Source organism: Pholcus phalangioides, unplaced genomic scaffold (assembly GCF_987345545.1).
Source record: "Pholcus phalangioides strain wild (caught in Gottingen) unplaced genomic scaffold, Ppha-v1.0 ptg000007l_1, whole genome shotgun sequence".
Lineage (NCBI taxonomy): Eukaryota > Metazoa > Arthropoda > Arachnida > Araneae > Pholcidae > Pholcus > Pholcus phalangioides.
Genome location: NW_028301600.1, coordinates 50,603,938 through 50,620,818, shown reverse-complemented (window position 1 = coordinate 50,620,818; position 16,881 = coordinate 50,603,938). Strand labels below are relative to the sequence as shown.

The 16,881-nt window shown below is 34.6% G+C and overlaps 1 protein-coding gene across 1 annotated transcript in view; it reads left to right on the top strand.

Moving 5' to 3' along the window:
* Nucleotides 1–14,025, top strand: part of LOC149085447 (uncharacterized) — a 47,051-nt gene extending 33,026 nt beyond the window's left edge. The window contains exons 13-18 of the mRNA XM_089233915.1: nt 265–664; nt 2,096–2,224; nt 4,803–4,931; nt 5,993–6,179; nt 12,564–12,787; nt 13,768–14,025. Of these exons, the coding sequence (XP_089090041.1) occupies nt 265–664; nt 2,096–2,224; nt 4,803–4,931; nt 5,993–6,179; nt 12,564–12,787; nt 13,768–13,962 (1,264 nt within the window). The 3' untranslated portion in view covers nt 13,963–14,025. The remainder of the gene's footprint in view (nt 1–264; nt 665–2,095; nt 2,225–4,802; nt 4,932–5,992; nt 6,180–12,563; nt 12,788–13,767) is intronic.
* The last annotated feature ends 2,856 nt before the right edge of the window (nt 14,026–16,881 follow it).

Below are 16,881 nucleotides of genomic sequence, written 5' to 3'. Positions count from 1 at the left end.
ATTCTTCTACAAAATTTGTATACAAAAGCAAAACTGACATAAAATCACAATTATAGTCTATTGTATATTGTAAAACATACAAAATGAAAAAAGTTTGTATGCTTGGTTTAATAACATTCTTTCTTTGTGAAGCACCTAACATAAATACTAACGATATAAAATAATTGCTCCAAGCGCTCAGATTATAGTAAAAGTTTTTTCAAGGATTATTATCTGTTATGGATGGATAAAGTATTATAATTCTTTAATATTTTCAACAACCAGGTACGATTGTGATCGTTTGTCCACTGGCCTCCAACGTATGATTCCGTTCCACAACTTCAATGAAGAATTGGAAGGCTATTCTCCCCATCTGACTTCCCTGGTCAGTGGATTGAACTACGCAAGTCGACCTGCTGGTCTTAGTTTAAGCGATCTTACTGATTTCGTCGATGTCCAGGATGTCGCTCGCTGGAGAGAAAGGCTTCTGCAAGCTATTCATATTGGTTTCCTTATCGATGACCATGGCAATGAAATTCCTCTGGATGCAGAACATGGTATTGACATGTTGGGCTCCTTATTGGAGGCTAGTTACGATTCCAAAAACTATGAATATTACGGAAATTTGCACAACTCTGGTCACGTCATGATGGCACGTATTCATGACCCTGACGGCAGGTACAAGGTAAACAAGTTTTTTTTTTTTCAGTACATTCGTGTTCCAGGCTTACATATTTATTCTTTTCTGTTAATATAAACTCTTCCATATAAAGGCGGATAAATCAAAACAAAATCATGACCACGGGACTGTTAAAAATTAACCACTATCCCTACAATCTTGAAGGTGAGAAAAAAATTCGTCGGTAGTTTTGCCAATATAATTCCATTTATTACGAAGAAAAAGTTTACTCTTTTTGAAAAAATTCATATGCTGCATATGAAAATACGGGGGGGGGGGCAGACGTCCTGACTTGATTTGGAAAAAAAATTAAAAAAAACTATTTAAGATAGAGAAAAACGGTTTGAAGCGTTTGAAAGAAAATGTGTTTCAAAGTTTTTTTAATTGCTACAAATTTTTACATGCCCACCTTTAATGACGCGGAGGATGTCAAACCTACATAGCATTTCTTGAAATGTTATTTGTAACATGGATATTACAAAGAATAAAAGTAAGAGTTAAAGTAAAATGAATGGAAGTAAAAAATACTTTAAAACCTTTTCTTTTAAATGTTTTAAGCCGTCTGTCTCTATCTTTAATAGCATTTTTTTCTATATTCTTTTCAAAAAGGTCAGGACTACTGGACCCCTAGAATTTTATGCCAGTACAGATATGGAAAAAAAATCCACAAATTCAATTAAAAAATTTAGCGGCAACAACCCAACAGAAATAAAATAAATAAATTATAAAAATTATTATATATACAAAGTTTTTTTTACCTCCATTCTTTGTTACACCCACGTTATAAATAACATGCCAAGAAATGCTATGTAGGCTTGACTTCTTCCGCGTCACCAAAGGTGAGCATTTAAACATTTTGTAGTAAATAGAAAAAAATCTTCAAAACCTGTTCTTTCAAATGCTTCAAACTGTTGTCTCTATCTTTAATAGCTTTTTTGTAATGATACTTTCAAATCATATCAGGACTTGTGGGCCACCCTGTATTTTTCTATAAATCATTGTAATTAATAAACAAATGTTAAATTACAAGTTAAATCGAATTTGTAAGTATATAACCCAAAAAATAGAAACTTTGCCTGTGGTTTTATATAATTCCCAGTCTTAAAAACGTGTTTAAATAATTTCTGTGAAATATATAAATATATATCAAATTAAAAATTAAATTAAAACAGCTTGTCTACTTACAACAACGCAGATTCACAAAAACTTCAATACAGTATGATTCGATATGAAGTTTCACGTTTTCGTACGATCTATGCCACCTTGCTAGGGCATTTTATCTGAAGCTGTAAACTGATTTGATTGATTTGATATGTATTCTCTCACTGGCATATTTTACGTGTGCAATTCCATTTATTAATTGCAACTAGTTTACTAGTTTACCAAGAAAAAAATACTTCAAAAATACTATATTCCTTTTTTTTTATTGTAATGTAGGAAAATCCAGGAGTAATGAGTGATACTTCAACTTCTCTGAGGGATCCCATCTTCTACAGATACCACAGATTCATTGATAACCTTTTCCAGGAATACAAAGCTACCCTTCCCATTTATGACAAGAAGGATGTAAGCATAACATCTCATTACTGTATCTTACTGTATAAGCAACAATATACAGGAATTTTGATACGTAATACTCTACTTAAGAAAATTTATATACATAATATTCTACATAGAAAATTTATATACATAATATTCTACATAGAAAATTTATATACATAATATTCTACATAGAAAATTTATATACATAATATTCTACATAGAAAATTTATATACATAATATTCTACATAGAAAATGTATATACATAATATTCTACATAGAAAATTTATATACATAATATTCTACATAGAAAATTTATATACATAATACTCTACATAGAATTTATATACATAAAGTACATCGTTCAATTGTCACTATCTCTAAAAAATTTAAACAGCGCACCGTACTTCAATTAATTAAATCGATTCTATCTTCATGTTAACAACCGTAAAAAATCACTGTAATCAATGTGTGTTACCCAAAATATACTTTAAAAATTTAAAAACAGCTTTGAAGATTTTATTTACAGATAGACTGAGCGTAATTTACATGTTGTGGCCATTGAACTTATAAAGTTTTCAACAAGCAAAGGACAGATGTATTAATTTCTTTGGATTATCACATTTTCTCGGAAAGAAAAACGCTGAGCAATGATTTAAGAAAAAAAATACTCTTCCGACGCATTATGTGGAAAAACCTAAAGCCAGGGTAGTCTTAAAAACATCACGAGCCCCCGGGCGAGGTGATTTTTCTGAGGCCCTCTACCTGGCTAGAAAGGCCTGCCCAACAATTTGCATCCTTGCTCTCGAAATTTTTAATCAGATCTAATTTTCATGTGGCTTCCTCTGCACTTGAGGCCCCGAGCCGTGCCCGGGTGGGCCCCAGGCGTTAAGACAACACTGGCAGAAGTCTATTAACAATGAGAAATCATCTCTCGAATAGAAATTAAAATTGTGTATTTATCATCAATAATGTCTGCGTATATTTTTAATCGACTCTCATTATTTATTACTCAAGTCATCGCCAAAGGTTTTATCTCTGTATGAAGTATTTTACATCATCTCTTTGTTACCTTTAAAAGCAAAAGATTAGAACTAAACACATGATGAATTTCTCGAAGATTCACAAATTCTGTTTCTATGATATTTGAATCGTTTAACTCATACTTTTCAATCGGAAATATAAATACAGTCAAACGCAGTTGTAATGATGTTCAAGGGATTGCGGGGTTGTGTTATTCAAGTTGTCGTTAAAACCAAAATATATTACCAGATGTTATCATAAAAGTTATTTCTTCATAATATAAGTAATGCAGAAATGAATAAAATTTGCACCAACCATAGATGATCGTATACAGAGCCATGGAACACTCCTTTGAAATCTCGAATTGATGATATAAACTACATATAAAAATTTTATTAACCTGGCGTATACCTGGTAATGAATAGATGAATAGGCTCCGATATGATTCTAGAAGTTCCTTAAAACAAAAGACAAATCTTAAAGGTGTGCGAATGCTTAAATAAAACCGAGTTGAAGACCACGATCCATGGAGCTTGTTGTGGATAATTGAAAAAATTAATTAAATTAATTAGGGATTCTTCTTTGCTGCCAATGTTCCTATGTACAATGAGGGAAACTTAACAATGATCAGAAATCATTTAACGAAAAAAATCTCTTTTTATTATCATAGTTATAAGAAAGGTACATGAACGTTTCGTTAATATTTTATATTAACATATTGTAATAATATATATATATATATGTATGTGTGTGTGGGCTCAGATTCTAAGAACTTCTTGAGAAAACACCACAAAAGCAAATTCGCCGAAAAACAGGATTGTTATATCCAGGGTCGTTGGAATTCTTTGGCGTTAAAAACGAGGTTCGTTAATATCAAGGGCGTAGCGGGGGGGGGGGGACTTGGGGGTCTGGTCCCCCCCCCCCGAAATGTGAGAAAATGACCGAAAAAAGGGAAAAAGATGGCCAAATCCATTGTTCTGTCACTTTGGTCCCCCCCCCCCGAACGAAATTTCTGGCTACGCCCCTGGTTAATATTATTCTCTTCACGGATCTCGGCCGAGATTCACAAAAATTAAGTTACAGTATATCGGAGGTATCGCGATAAACGAGGACGTTATAATTGAATTCAAGTGTAGAAGGTAGCTATAGCTTTCTGCTGTTGTGTATGATGCTATTAAAACTCTGAAACTAAGTCAAACGACATTATTTAAACGCCTTCATAATCATCACGTATTGAGGCGATTAATTAATAGTATCACCGGGGGGAGGGCAAAGTGAGCTATAGCCCAGGGTAGCAAGTGTCTGAATGGGCAACAAATTTTGGGAATGATTGATCAAGAAAGTTAGGTTTGAATTGAAGGTCAGAAAAGTTTGTATAGCCCGCAGTGGCGAAACCATAAATCTACTTCGGAGTATCAGAGGGAACACAAATTACGGTTTGATAAATTGTAATCATTGTAAACACAATGAATCAATTATTGATAAATGAAAATTTAAGTTTATTGCAAGAGATTTTTGTTTGAGAATTGGTTTCTCTTGATTGATTTATTTCGATTTTTAACAAAAAACTTTTCTTTTCAGCTTGAGTTCGCTGGAGTCAGCGTTGTAAACGTCACAGTGAACGCTAAGGTTCCAAATGTAGTGAACACTTTCATCAAAGAGGAACTTTTGGAACTCTCCCACGGTATCTCTTTGAAGGGACAAGTTAAGGTATGTGAAATTTTAACTAGAAAAGGAAAAAGTCTTTTCTGGTATGTTACTTTTTATCACGTCAACTGAAAGAAAATTAAATTTTTTTAAAAATTGAGTTTCATTAAATTTTTTCACTTTTTTGTACCATGAAAATTTTATAAAACAATCGCATATAAAACGTACGCTTCATGAGGGATGAAGCGTACGTTTAAAACCTATCATTTTAATTTAAATAGGTTTTTAAAGTTCTCTCAAATTATACCCAACGTTAGAACAAAAATTTCCAGCGACATAATTGCATAAATTTGAAGTTTTTTTTTTAAGGTGAGAAAATGGTCAGCATATAAATAAAGTAACAAAACTATCAGTAATGCAGTGTTGTGCAAAGTAATACTGAAATCCAAAAAATATACATACAATTTTATGCCGATTTGCTCTTTGAAAAAGTTTTTCCACTGTTTATTCAATCTTTTGTATTACACCGCAAAGCTTTAATTTAAAAATAAGTAAATAAATCAGCCAACGTACTGAATTTGATCATTTTTATCGCACCACGGTCATTTTCTGCACACGAGGGCTAATTAGACCGGGACCTACAATTTATTGCCGATTCCGAACGGCAGGCTTGTTTCTTATACTCATCGAGAGGTTGGTACGCTAACCCCTCAATGGGGGCCCACCTGCGGTAGCAATTTTTTGCTGCGGTCAAGTAGCCGTTTTTGTTGTACCCCTGTGTCAGGAAAGTTTTCTGACAAGGACGAACCGGGTACCGAACTCGCGACACCTCTAAACATCCTTTGGTACTTTAGGCGAGTATCTTATCGACCGGGCTACGGCGCCCGCCAACGTACTGAACTGACCACATAAATATCCCGGTAATATCCGTGTTGTATGATTTTTAATCGAATAGGTTTCTGACCACCGAAATGATAACACTCATCATCGGTCCTCCCGATCGCAATCCTAAATCATTGTTTGGCAGTGAAATTCATACTCAGAATCTACTTCTACCTGTAAGTCCATTAATCAAAATTTAAAAAAATGAAATGTATAAAAAAATTTTATTATTCTTTTTTAAGGTAAAATACGAGCACCTCGATCACGACCCATTCACTTATTCCATCAGCGTTGAAAACTCTACCGGTGCAGCTAAACATGCAACAGTACGCATATTTTTGGGTCCCATTCACGATGAATTGGGTAATAGATTGCAACTGAACGAGCAAAGGCGATTCTACATTGAACTCGACAAATTCCGATCTGAATGTAAGTATTGTATTTGTACATATAAGCTGATATACAGGGTGCATGGCTAATAGCATGCACTGCAAATTACTGGCGAACCGGTTTAGAGGATCCTCCCGAAAATTTATGCTGTTTCCCCCCCCCCAACTTTTCTCCGTTTTTGAATTCAAATATCTCAGCGAATATTGCACTTGAAAACGTAATTTGTTTTCCTCAAGAGAGACAGAGCAACAACTTTCTAATTGAGTTTTTGAGCACTGGGCGTTCGTATAAAAAGCTAGCATTTTTATTTTAATAACTGTGCAACTCCTTGCAATATGAATGACTTATCTGAGGTCCACGTTATTTGGATACTTTTTTAATTGGAAGTACTGTATGCCTCTAGGATCAACTGTTTGCCAGTAATTGGAGTTGTGAGATGTTAGCTATGCACCCTATTATGAATAGTTCTAAGGGTAGATTGAGTGCATTGTTATAAAATGGTTAAGGGATTTCTCGATAAAATCACAAGTATGCTTAGTCTTCCAAATGATGTTTCTATGTGGTCTTTGTATGGTCAGGTGACACGATTGTTCAAGTTGTATCAGATTTTGTTCAAAATAATATTTAGGAAGTTTTGTTTCATTTCATAGCTTGCCTGAATGACTATTTTCCCAAAGTTCAAGCACTCCATGCATGGATGAATATTTAATTCTTGAAAGACATACACACTTAGCTTCGCATAGATTAGATAACTTCCAAACCGATAGCTTAGTTGAACAAATATAGGATTAAACTTGTATCGGGCCTCATTGACCCGAAGCTCCTCTCGCCGTAATATTTGTATGACACCATCTTGACAATGTCTACTGAAAATATTAAGCCCTCCCGATGTTACTGTTATCAATAACTTTATGCTGATGGAAAACACGAATCCTCATTAAGAATATGGTGGTTTCGAAATGTTGAAATGTCAATATAAAGTTGAAAACCTCTTGAAAAAATTGTGGACATTATTTCTGTTATAATAATGAATCATAACACATTTTGACTTTTTCAAAAATTTAATTATGAAATGAGTGTTGAGAAATATATGGAATTTCACGCTGGAGTTGTGGAATCAGTGAGTATGTAGTCTGTGTACGAAAAATAATTCATGACGCTTTTATTCATATTAAAGTCGAACCTGTTTATAATGAACACGGATATTACGAATTTTCACATATAACGAAGATTTTTTTCTATGTCCTTTGAATTTCGTATTGTTTGTCTGTGTTATTTTGATTGCATATAGCAAACACCGATTTCAGCAAAGTACGCCTATAACCAGGGCCGTATCGTACCTTCTCGGACCCCCTTAAAAAGGAAAAAATTATGCAAAATAATTGTACATTTTTTGTGAGGCCCCATTCGGCTCGGGGCCCCGGTTGCCCCAGCCTAATTACGGTCCTGCCTATAACGAATTTTCACCCGGTTTTCACACAGGAATTGTCACAATTTTCTTTGTAATCTTATCTAAATCTTATTTGAAAATTTACTTTTCTACAATGCTTAGTTACAGCTGATATAATATGCCCCTCTTTTTTTTCATCGAAGACATTCTATTAGAGCAGGCATCTTCAACATGGTGCTCCCTGAAACATCTAGAGTGCTCAATGCTCGTGTCCGATTTCGTGCTCACGAGCACTTGGTCAACGTTCCAATTAGACACCTTGTACAAATTGCATTCAAGGATTGAAATCATCCCGATTTCATGCATCCGCACGTCAAACTTGCGCTGAGGGTGCTCTTCTTTTGATGATAGGTGCAGGCAGTGCTCGCGAGAAGAAAAGGATTGAAGACCTCTGTATTAGGGCATTTATGGTTTTTACTCATTTCCATTGAGTCCTATTTTACTTGAAGAAAATCTTATTAGAAAGAAACGAAAAGTTATTGATTTCAAGGACCTTAACCTCCATAACACCTTTGGCTACATTTCCTTCTCTTCTTTAGCTGGATTCGGACGTTGGTAGCGGTGGAGTTGTCACGTGGGAGTAAGTTTGGGAATGTCAAAAAATTTCGGAATTCTCGAAGTTCCTTATCCACGATTTTGAGGAGCAGAGAGGAATCGAAGAAATAGTCTAATTCAAAGAAAACAATCCGATGGTGATCTGCTCGTTGGGAACAAAGAAGAGATTCAGAAAAGCTAAGAAAAGCTCATGTTGAAACGGAAGCACCTCTTTTTAAATTGTTCAAAAAATGAGAAGAAAAAAATGTCACACTGACCGGGATCTTGCTAAACGAAGACTTCATATTTAGCATGTTTATTAGGCAGAAATGTTAAATCTAACATTAAGCGCTCTACGTTCACTTTCATAATATTTATAAGGGAAAAAAGTAGCAGGATGCGATTAACATTTTCGTCCACGTATTCAATTATGCAAAATTTCAATAAAATTTTCCACTATTTTTTTAAATAACAGTATTAATTTAATATGATCATCAAATTATTTTTAAAATGCTTGTATTACTGAGAAATGCGTATTATGTTGTAAATTATGTAACCTTTTGCTTAAACACATCATTTTCCAAACCGGTACGGATATAACGAAGTCGGCGTACAACGAACAAATTCGGTTTTTTTCGACTTCATTGTAAGCGGGTCCGACTGTATTTCGCATAAAATCTGAAATATGTATAATTATAGCTTGAGTCAAAGGTTTTCAAGGTATGCATCACGGCGAACTGACGACATTAACGTGTGCCAATTCGATGCTTTGAAGCCATTTTTTTTATACTATTCTTTGGAACAGCGGTTAAACGTTGACTAAGGCACGGAAGCTGCGGCTGACAAAAGTTTGAAAACTACTGACTTCAGTTCATCCACCATTTTTGGGAATATTGTTGTATTGATACCAAAATCTGCATAACGCACAGACAGAATACTACATGTTCAATTATATTTTAAAATTTGATGTTGGAATATATCACTTTCCTTTAAACTCTCTTTTATGTTTAATTCACCATCTCCCCCTGACAATTTCCGCTTAACACTAGAAGTGCCATTGGGGTCATTTCGACCCTTTTCCCAATTTCGCCTGCGTTATCTCAACACAAAATGGAACGTCAAAGTTGATATTTTCTGTGACTTTTTTTAAAATACTTCAGAGAATACTGTGACAATTTTTTTTATTCTTATGCTAATTGTTAAAATTGATAATCACAGAAATACCCAGAACAGCCAACAGGGGTCATTTTGACCCCCATAAGAAAAATGATCGATTTTAAAGTAAATATCTGTAGATTTGTGAACAAGTATTGGAGATCACCTGTACTCAAAGAAACAATATCCCACAATCAGTACCGTAAAATCATGTGGTATCTTGGACTTGATGTCCGAAGCATCAGCGCTACTAACAGATTTGCTCCCGCTTCAGACATTTGGTACAAGTTGCCGGAAAACTGTTATTAGCACATAGTCCTGGACCAAAAATAAAACCGTTGATGAGCAATTGCTGCCATGTAAATAGCAATGCAAATTCATCCAATACATGGCAAATAAACAGGGCAAGTTTGGCATCATGTTGTGGTTAACACCTGTTGTAATATCCACAAATATGTCTTGAATGGCTATCCGTATTTGGGCAAAGATAAAGAGCAACCAATCAATGCACAACTTTGGAAGAGTGCGGTATTCCTGCAACCACATCTCAAGTCCGGATGCATCGTCACAACTGACAACTATTTTATTTCTGTGAAACTTGCAGATGAACCTTCTGTGAAGAAACCACAATTGCACCTGACACTTCAACGCCACAATATTGTCCTATTGCACTAATAAATGTAAACGACACACTCACGATATATAGGTGCAAAAGCAAAAAGAATGTCGTAATTCTTAGCAGCTTGCACACGAATGTATCTGCAGATGACAGTGCAAAAAAAGGAAAAAAAACGAACTCTGCCACTTATTACAATAGCACTAAATGTGGCATAGATGTAGCAGACGACATGCTGAGGAAATACACAAGATATGGAACTCACAGGTGGCCTGTTTATATATTTCACAACGTCGTTGGCATTGACACACACACAATCAATGCTTGTATACATTTCAAAGAATCCTCCGGCACCACAGTATCATGACGAGGATTTCTTCTTCTGCTGGTGCTTTGCACAAGGAATGGTCTCCAATTTATTTTACACACCAAAAAAGCAAAAGAAATGTGCCTCTCAACTGTGCAAAAGCTTCTGATAGCTGCAAACGATACCAATGTCAAGCGTGCATATAGTTCAAACTAGTGCTGATGTCTAACAAACTATAGAACATATTGTGGATTCGTTCATGTTCATGAGTATAATTTCACTTTGACAAGTATTAATTTATAATATGTGTTGAGTCATATCACCCTTAACTGCTCTATTATAATTTGTACTCATGCAAAAGCAACTCGTGAAATAGGATAAATCTTATACAGTCAGACCTCTGTGTAGCGTCAACTCTTGAACCATATAAAAATGACTTCATAAGCGAAATGATTTAATAACGAGTAAAACTTAAGTAATCCATTATGCTAGAACTTTAAAAAAACTGACGTTATAGGTGGAGTGACGTTAAAAGTGGTCAACAATGTAACGAGGTCTTACTCTGTACATGTTATTCCAACATCATTCGTCAATCAAGCAACAGTTACTTTTAATAGGGCTTGAATTTCTTATGGGGGTCAAGTTCACCCCTTATGGCGGTTTTAAGTTAGTCCAAAATCCAGCTGTTCTAGTGTTAATTTGTGTTTTAGTTAAATCTCCAAAATTTTAATTAGAATGTGGTAAGAATTTCTTTCCTACCTTTTCTCCATCCTCATGTTGCTGAACGTCCGATCGAAAACAAATTCAATGTCTGCAAAAACACATCTCACAGAACTACTTCATTTTTCCAAGTTTATTCCTAGCTTCCACTAATCAATCTGCTCCTGAATTTTTTGAAATTCCACAAGCAAAGTCTTAAGGGGCAACAACCCCCTTTTTCCCATTGGTAATTCAGTTTAAAAAAAATCATTTTATTGGGTGATAAGAATTATGTATATACAAATCAGTATTAAAATTAACACCACTGGTCAGTTCCACCCCTTCACGATCTAGGGTGCACTGGCCATGCATTTGGGAGGAAACTTTTTTTTTCTGTAGGTGGTTTATATATATATACAAAGGAAAAAAATCTAAGAGAGGAGGAAAGAGAAAAGGGTAAAAAAAACATCAAAATATTCCCAGGGAAGGTATGCTAGGGATGTGTAAATAAATGAAATAAAACCATAAAACTTAATTGCCTGCAGGTGGCAATGGTCAAGGGATAGGTTTTCAGTATTAGGGAGAGAGAAAAGAATAATACAGATGGGGTATCCAATTTTCAAAGGGGCCCTTTAAGCGGCCATAAAAAGGAGTGTTGAATAATGGAGGAAATAGAAGTATTGTGCATGTTTTGTACTTTTTAATGGCAAAAGACTCCTTTACTTTTCTATATTATTATTATATTGGACAGAAAACTCCTGCTTTGAATGGCAGGTTTTCTGAACATTGTTCAGCGGTGGTCAAAAAAGCAAATAGAATGCTTGGTCTCATTTTCAAAAAGGTCTCTTCGTGTTCTCCTAAAGTCATTCTTCTGCTTTTTCGAGGCTTAGTTCATCCTGGACTGGAGTATGCTGTAAGGTTTTGGAGACCATACCTACAGAGGGACATAGACTTGGTTGAAGGGGTGCAGAGAAGAGCTACACGTGTCCTTATTGGCACACGGGGCTTGAGTTATGAAGAGAGACTTCATTTTTTGAATATGTTTACATTGGATGAACGCAGGTGTCGAGGAGATATGATCGAAGTGTTCAAAATTTTCAATGGGATGGATAGGATGGACCATGAACTTTTAGTACACCGCCAATTGACTGCTTTTACAAGGGGACACCATTATCGATTGGTGAGGGACAATGCAAGGTTATGGTGTCGCAGGGAATTTTTCTCTAATAGGGTTGTTAATAAATGGAATAGCTTACCCCCGGAGGTAGTAAATTGTAACACAATTGACATGTGTAAAAAGAAATACGATAAACATGTTGGGGTAAATCGAGAAGCTATCCATTCTTAGAATAAGACAACCATAAGTATTCTTTATGGGCGTTGTATAATATTTTATCATGTGTATATATTGTTTATAATTTGTGTTAATTGCATTTTTAATTGGGTTGCTGTATTTTTGAAATATATGACATCCATATTTTTATGGGCATGTTTTTATCAGCTACCTTGTTGGGCATTTTGCCTGTTGTGGCGTTGTATTTGTATTTGAATGATTGTGATAGCTATCAACGCTATAGCAATAAAGAATTTTAAAAAATGTTTTAAATTGCAAGAACTTTTTTTATAAAGGCACTTTTAACACATTTATAATTTTAATTACAGTGGCACCAGGAAAGAACACAATCACTCGAAAATCAACTGAATCAGCTGTCACTGTATCCCGTACACCAACATTTGCTCAGCTTCAAGCTGGTGAAGGTGTCAGTGATGACCTCACGGAATATTGTAGCTGTGGGTGGCCTGAGCATTTGCTTGTGCCTCGTGGTACACATAAAGGAATGGACTTCCAGCTTTTTGTTATGCTCACAGACTACGAAAAAGACCAAGTAAGTACCTTCAAGAATATACTGTGTTAAGCTTCCATAAATGTAGCAATAGCTCTTCCCAACCGGGTATACGGGAAGAGCCACTTAGTGGCACATGAAAAACAATCAGCAACGATAGTAAAGTAAAATCAGTAAAAAAAATGTTAAGCGTTGGTTATACAGTGCCCCAGAAAATACCCAAGCCCTTTTCCTTTCAACCATTGGTCGTAGGTGTAAACTTCTAATTGCAAAAATGTTTTAAATTAAGTAGATATTCATACTGTGATACTTTTGCACAAATTACTTTTGAAAAAGAATATAAAATTTAAGTTTTTATATTTATACTAGAGCCTTAGTCACATTAAGAAACAGTGTCCTTTTAGAAGTACCTAAACCAAAACTAGTTTCATTGCTTACAACAAAAATTAAATGCATCTCCTGGGAAAGTTTACTGGGGTTAAGTTTAAGCCAGAGAACTTACAATTTTTTAAAACTCCAGTGATAAGTTATTTTTTAAGCACTATATTACGATGAACATATTGGAATAAATCGAGAAGCTATTCATACTTAGATGAGACCACCATAATTTTTTATGGGCAGTATATATTTATCATAAGTATTGGTTTTTTATTGCTATAATTGGGGTACTGTATTTTTGATATAATTTAGATATATATTTGACATCCATATTTTTTATTGGCATTTTGTCTGTTGTGGCATTTGTATTAATGAAATAGGGCAAGCAAATTTTTGATAAAACAAAAAAAGAGGGCCTTGAACAAACTTTGAATAGCACATCACAGCCACAACAAAATGCTTGAAAGCCTGTGTTATAGGTTAATAGTAAATTACATTGTCAAAATTTATATGTGCCATTAACAAAGTTTATCAAGAAGTTTATTTATTATTGTCTTTTGTTTTACCATGAGCTTGAACAAATAAATTGCTGAAAACTTGCTGTGTAAGTGCAAATATAAAGTATCAAACTATCTCTAAAACAGGTAAATGGCTTAGGAAGCAATGCTATCTGCTCAGATGCTGTGAGCTACTGTGGAGCTAAAGACCAGAAATATCCAGACAAGAAACCTATGGGCTTCCCCTTTGACAGAGTTATCAAAGCAAGAACAACTGCTGAATTTTCTACTCCAAACATGTCCTTCACTGATGTGAAAATCCAGTTCAAAGAACGTGCTTAAGAATAATAACCTTAATGTGTAGTTGTGAGCTCCTGGACATTAAAAAAAAACTGCTTCAGCTAATTGTGATAAAGTGATTCAAATGAATAAACGTTCATTTATCTACTACGCTGTAAAACACAGATTTTAATAAGCAGAGATTATACACAATAAAATAGATTAGAAAAACAATCTAATAATATATTGCAAGCAACCTTTTGAAACTTTTGTGGTTATTTGACACTAAATGTATCAGATTTGAATTTTATCAGTTTGCATTTGAAGATAACTAAAAATAGCCACACTATCATAGACAGGGTGTTTCACACGAAGAGTGTCCAAAAATATTATTCTACATATTAAATATAAAAATCAGTGAAAAGAGGGAAATATAGCTATGATATAATTCTACCCCACAAATAATTAGCTTTTTTCATTGTATGCAATTTGTGCCTCTTTTTGTTACACCAAAAAAACTTACTTCATAACATTTGAAGTGAAATTTGTCAAGTTATCAATAGTCAAAATTCATTTATGATTGATGCTACTTTTCATGACGTACAGCAGTGACTCCCAATGTGGGCATTAGAATGTTCCAGGGGGGCGGTAGAAGCTACGAGTATAACCCAGGATACATGGGTTAGATTGCATTGGGGGCGATGGAAGAAAAAAAATTCTGAAGAAAGGGGCGATGGGAAAAAAAAGGTTGAGAAACTATGATGTACAGCCCTAACATATTTTTCTTCTCAGAGAGATAGATTTTTTTTTAACATGAGAAAAGCATTGAATCAAGAAATTTGATTATTGATATTCTTGATGGATTGAAAGAAAATTTTACTAATTGATATATTTTGATTGAAGTAAAAAAATTAATTTTTATACTTCTACAATTATAATTTTTACGAGGGTAAAACAACCACAGATAACCTCACCTCTTTTCACTATTTTTAGACTCATTGTAACCCTATGAAAATAAAATATCTGAATTACATCAAATCATATGCAACTTTGTCTGAGTGACACGTGTTCATGTAAGCCATCAAATCCTTACATACAAAACTAAATTTTAAATCAACTCCATTTTTTCACAAACACTAGGGCATTTTTTTTTTGTTGTTGTAATTTATACAACATGGAAGCTATGGAATCTTCGCTAAAAATTTATCTGGAAAACACCAATCCTGAGTAGATGTACAGCAGGGGTCAACAACCAAACTTGATTATTGAGCTACTTGATGACTTTCTCCCATACCAAACTTGATTAAATCTGATGAATGATAGCCTCTCCAGAGCCCCTGTTAGTCCATCTTCCTACACGTTATCACTAGAGCCCAGAAGTTCAAGCAAAATGCCATAAATACCTTTTTTTGCCTATTTTCAAGCTTTTCTGTAAAAATGCCTTTTTGAACTTTTTCTGCCATAAATGCCTATTTTAACATAGTTTCAAGTTTACTGGTGATTTCAGAGGCATAATATCAAAACTTCTATGTTTTGAGCATTGAGAACAAGAGAAATGCTTTTTTAAATCCAATTCTCAGTATTAATTTTCATCAGAAAGTTCTCCCCCCCCCCCCCACCTTACAGTTCCATTTAAACACGAATAAGTGATCTGAGAGACAGGGAACTTGGTGTTGCCATCTTTCAGATGAACACAGCCCACATTAGAAAAGCAGAGAAAAATTAGAAATTTGTTTCTCCACATCCTTCACATTATGTCTAACTCAGGCATTGGACTGCATTGTATATGTATAGGTGACCGATGACTGTCCCAAGAGGTCATCTGTTGATGTCATGACTCATACAAGGTAGGGTAGGAGAAGACAGAGCTCATGTTGCTTTGATTTTGTTCTTTTTACACTATAAATGCACCGCAAAACAACCATGGCTATTTATTTTACATACATTTTTTATGTATTCAATTAAATTGATCAGAGTCGCCCTCAGTGGTGTGCAACAGGTGTGGCCACACAAGGCCCCCCCCCCCCCGCACTTAGAGAAGTTCTGCATATGTGGGAATATAAGAAAAACAATTTTTTAAAGTAATAGAAGATAGCTATGTTTTGATGACAGAAATGATAGTGATTACTCCAAATAATACAAGAATTACTCTCAACTCGAAGGAGCAACACGTATCAATTTCTCTTCGAGCTCTGCGTCTGGTAATGATGGCCCAGAATTGACCTGAGAGACCTCAAATACTTTATTTTGGGCTTTAAATCAATTTAACTTGGATAATAATGCAGTTATCATAAACTCTAATTGAAACAGTAGACGAATTAAGTGCAACCAATTTTCAGCTTGCTTTTGGGCACTTAATGCCTTGGTTTTCAATTATATTTCCTTCCTTTCATAAATTATGTCTTTTTTTAGTGCCTTTTGGCTGCTTATTTCTACAATTTTTAGTGCCTAAACTTCCGGGCTCTAATTGTCACATAATCTCCTCAAAAATTAGTTTGCACTTTGTCTTTTATCAGATTACAATAACTTTTTAAGTAAAACTACAAATATTTTTATAATTTGTGCTTTCATTTTTTTTAGTTTGTCATTGTAAGAATTTCTAAAGAAAAATATCAAGAAAAATGATTCTATGATGGCCTAAAACAAGGGTTGCAATACATGACAGGATACCCACTTCTGATATAAGGGGTGTCTATAATTAAAGTTGGTATGTTTTATAGCCTTACCTATCCATCATAAAGCTTAGACAGCTTGGGAATGTTTTAATGAAGGGGTGGGGAACAAAATGGAGAGCAAAAAAAGAATCAGTTCTAACATTCACCACTAGAGGATGTTTTCAATACAAATTGTAATGTACATGCTAATTTTTTGCAAACATGAGGCCAAACTGCTCAAGCTTCAAGGCAGAGTATTTAAACATCTCTAGCAAAATCACTTTCATTCCCATTTCTTCATTTCTCAAGAGTATGATATTGAGTTTAC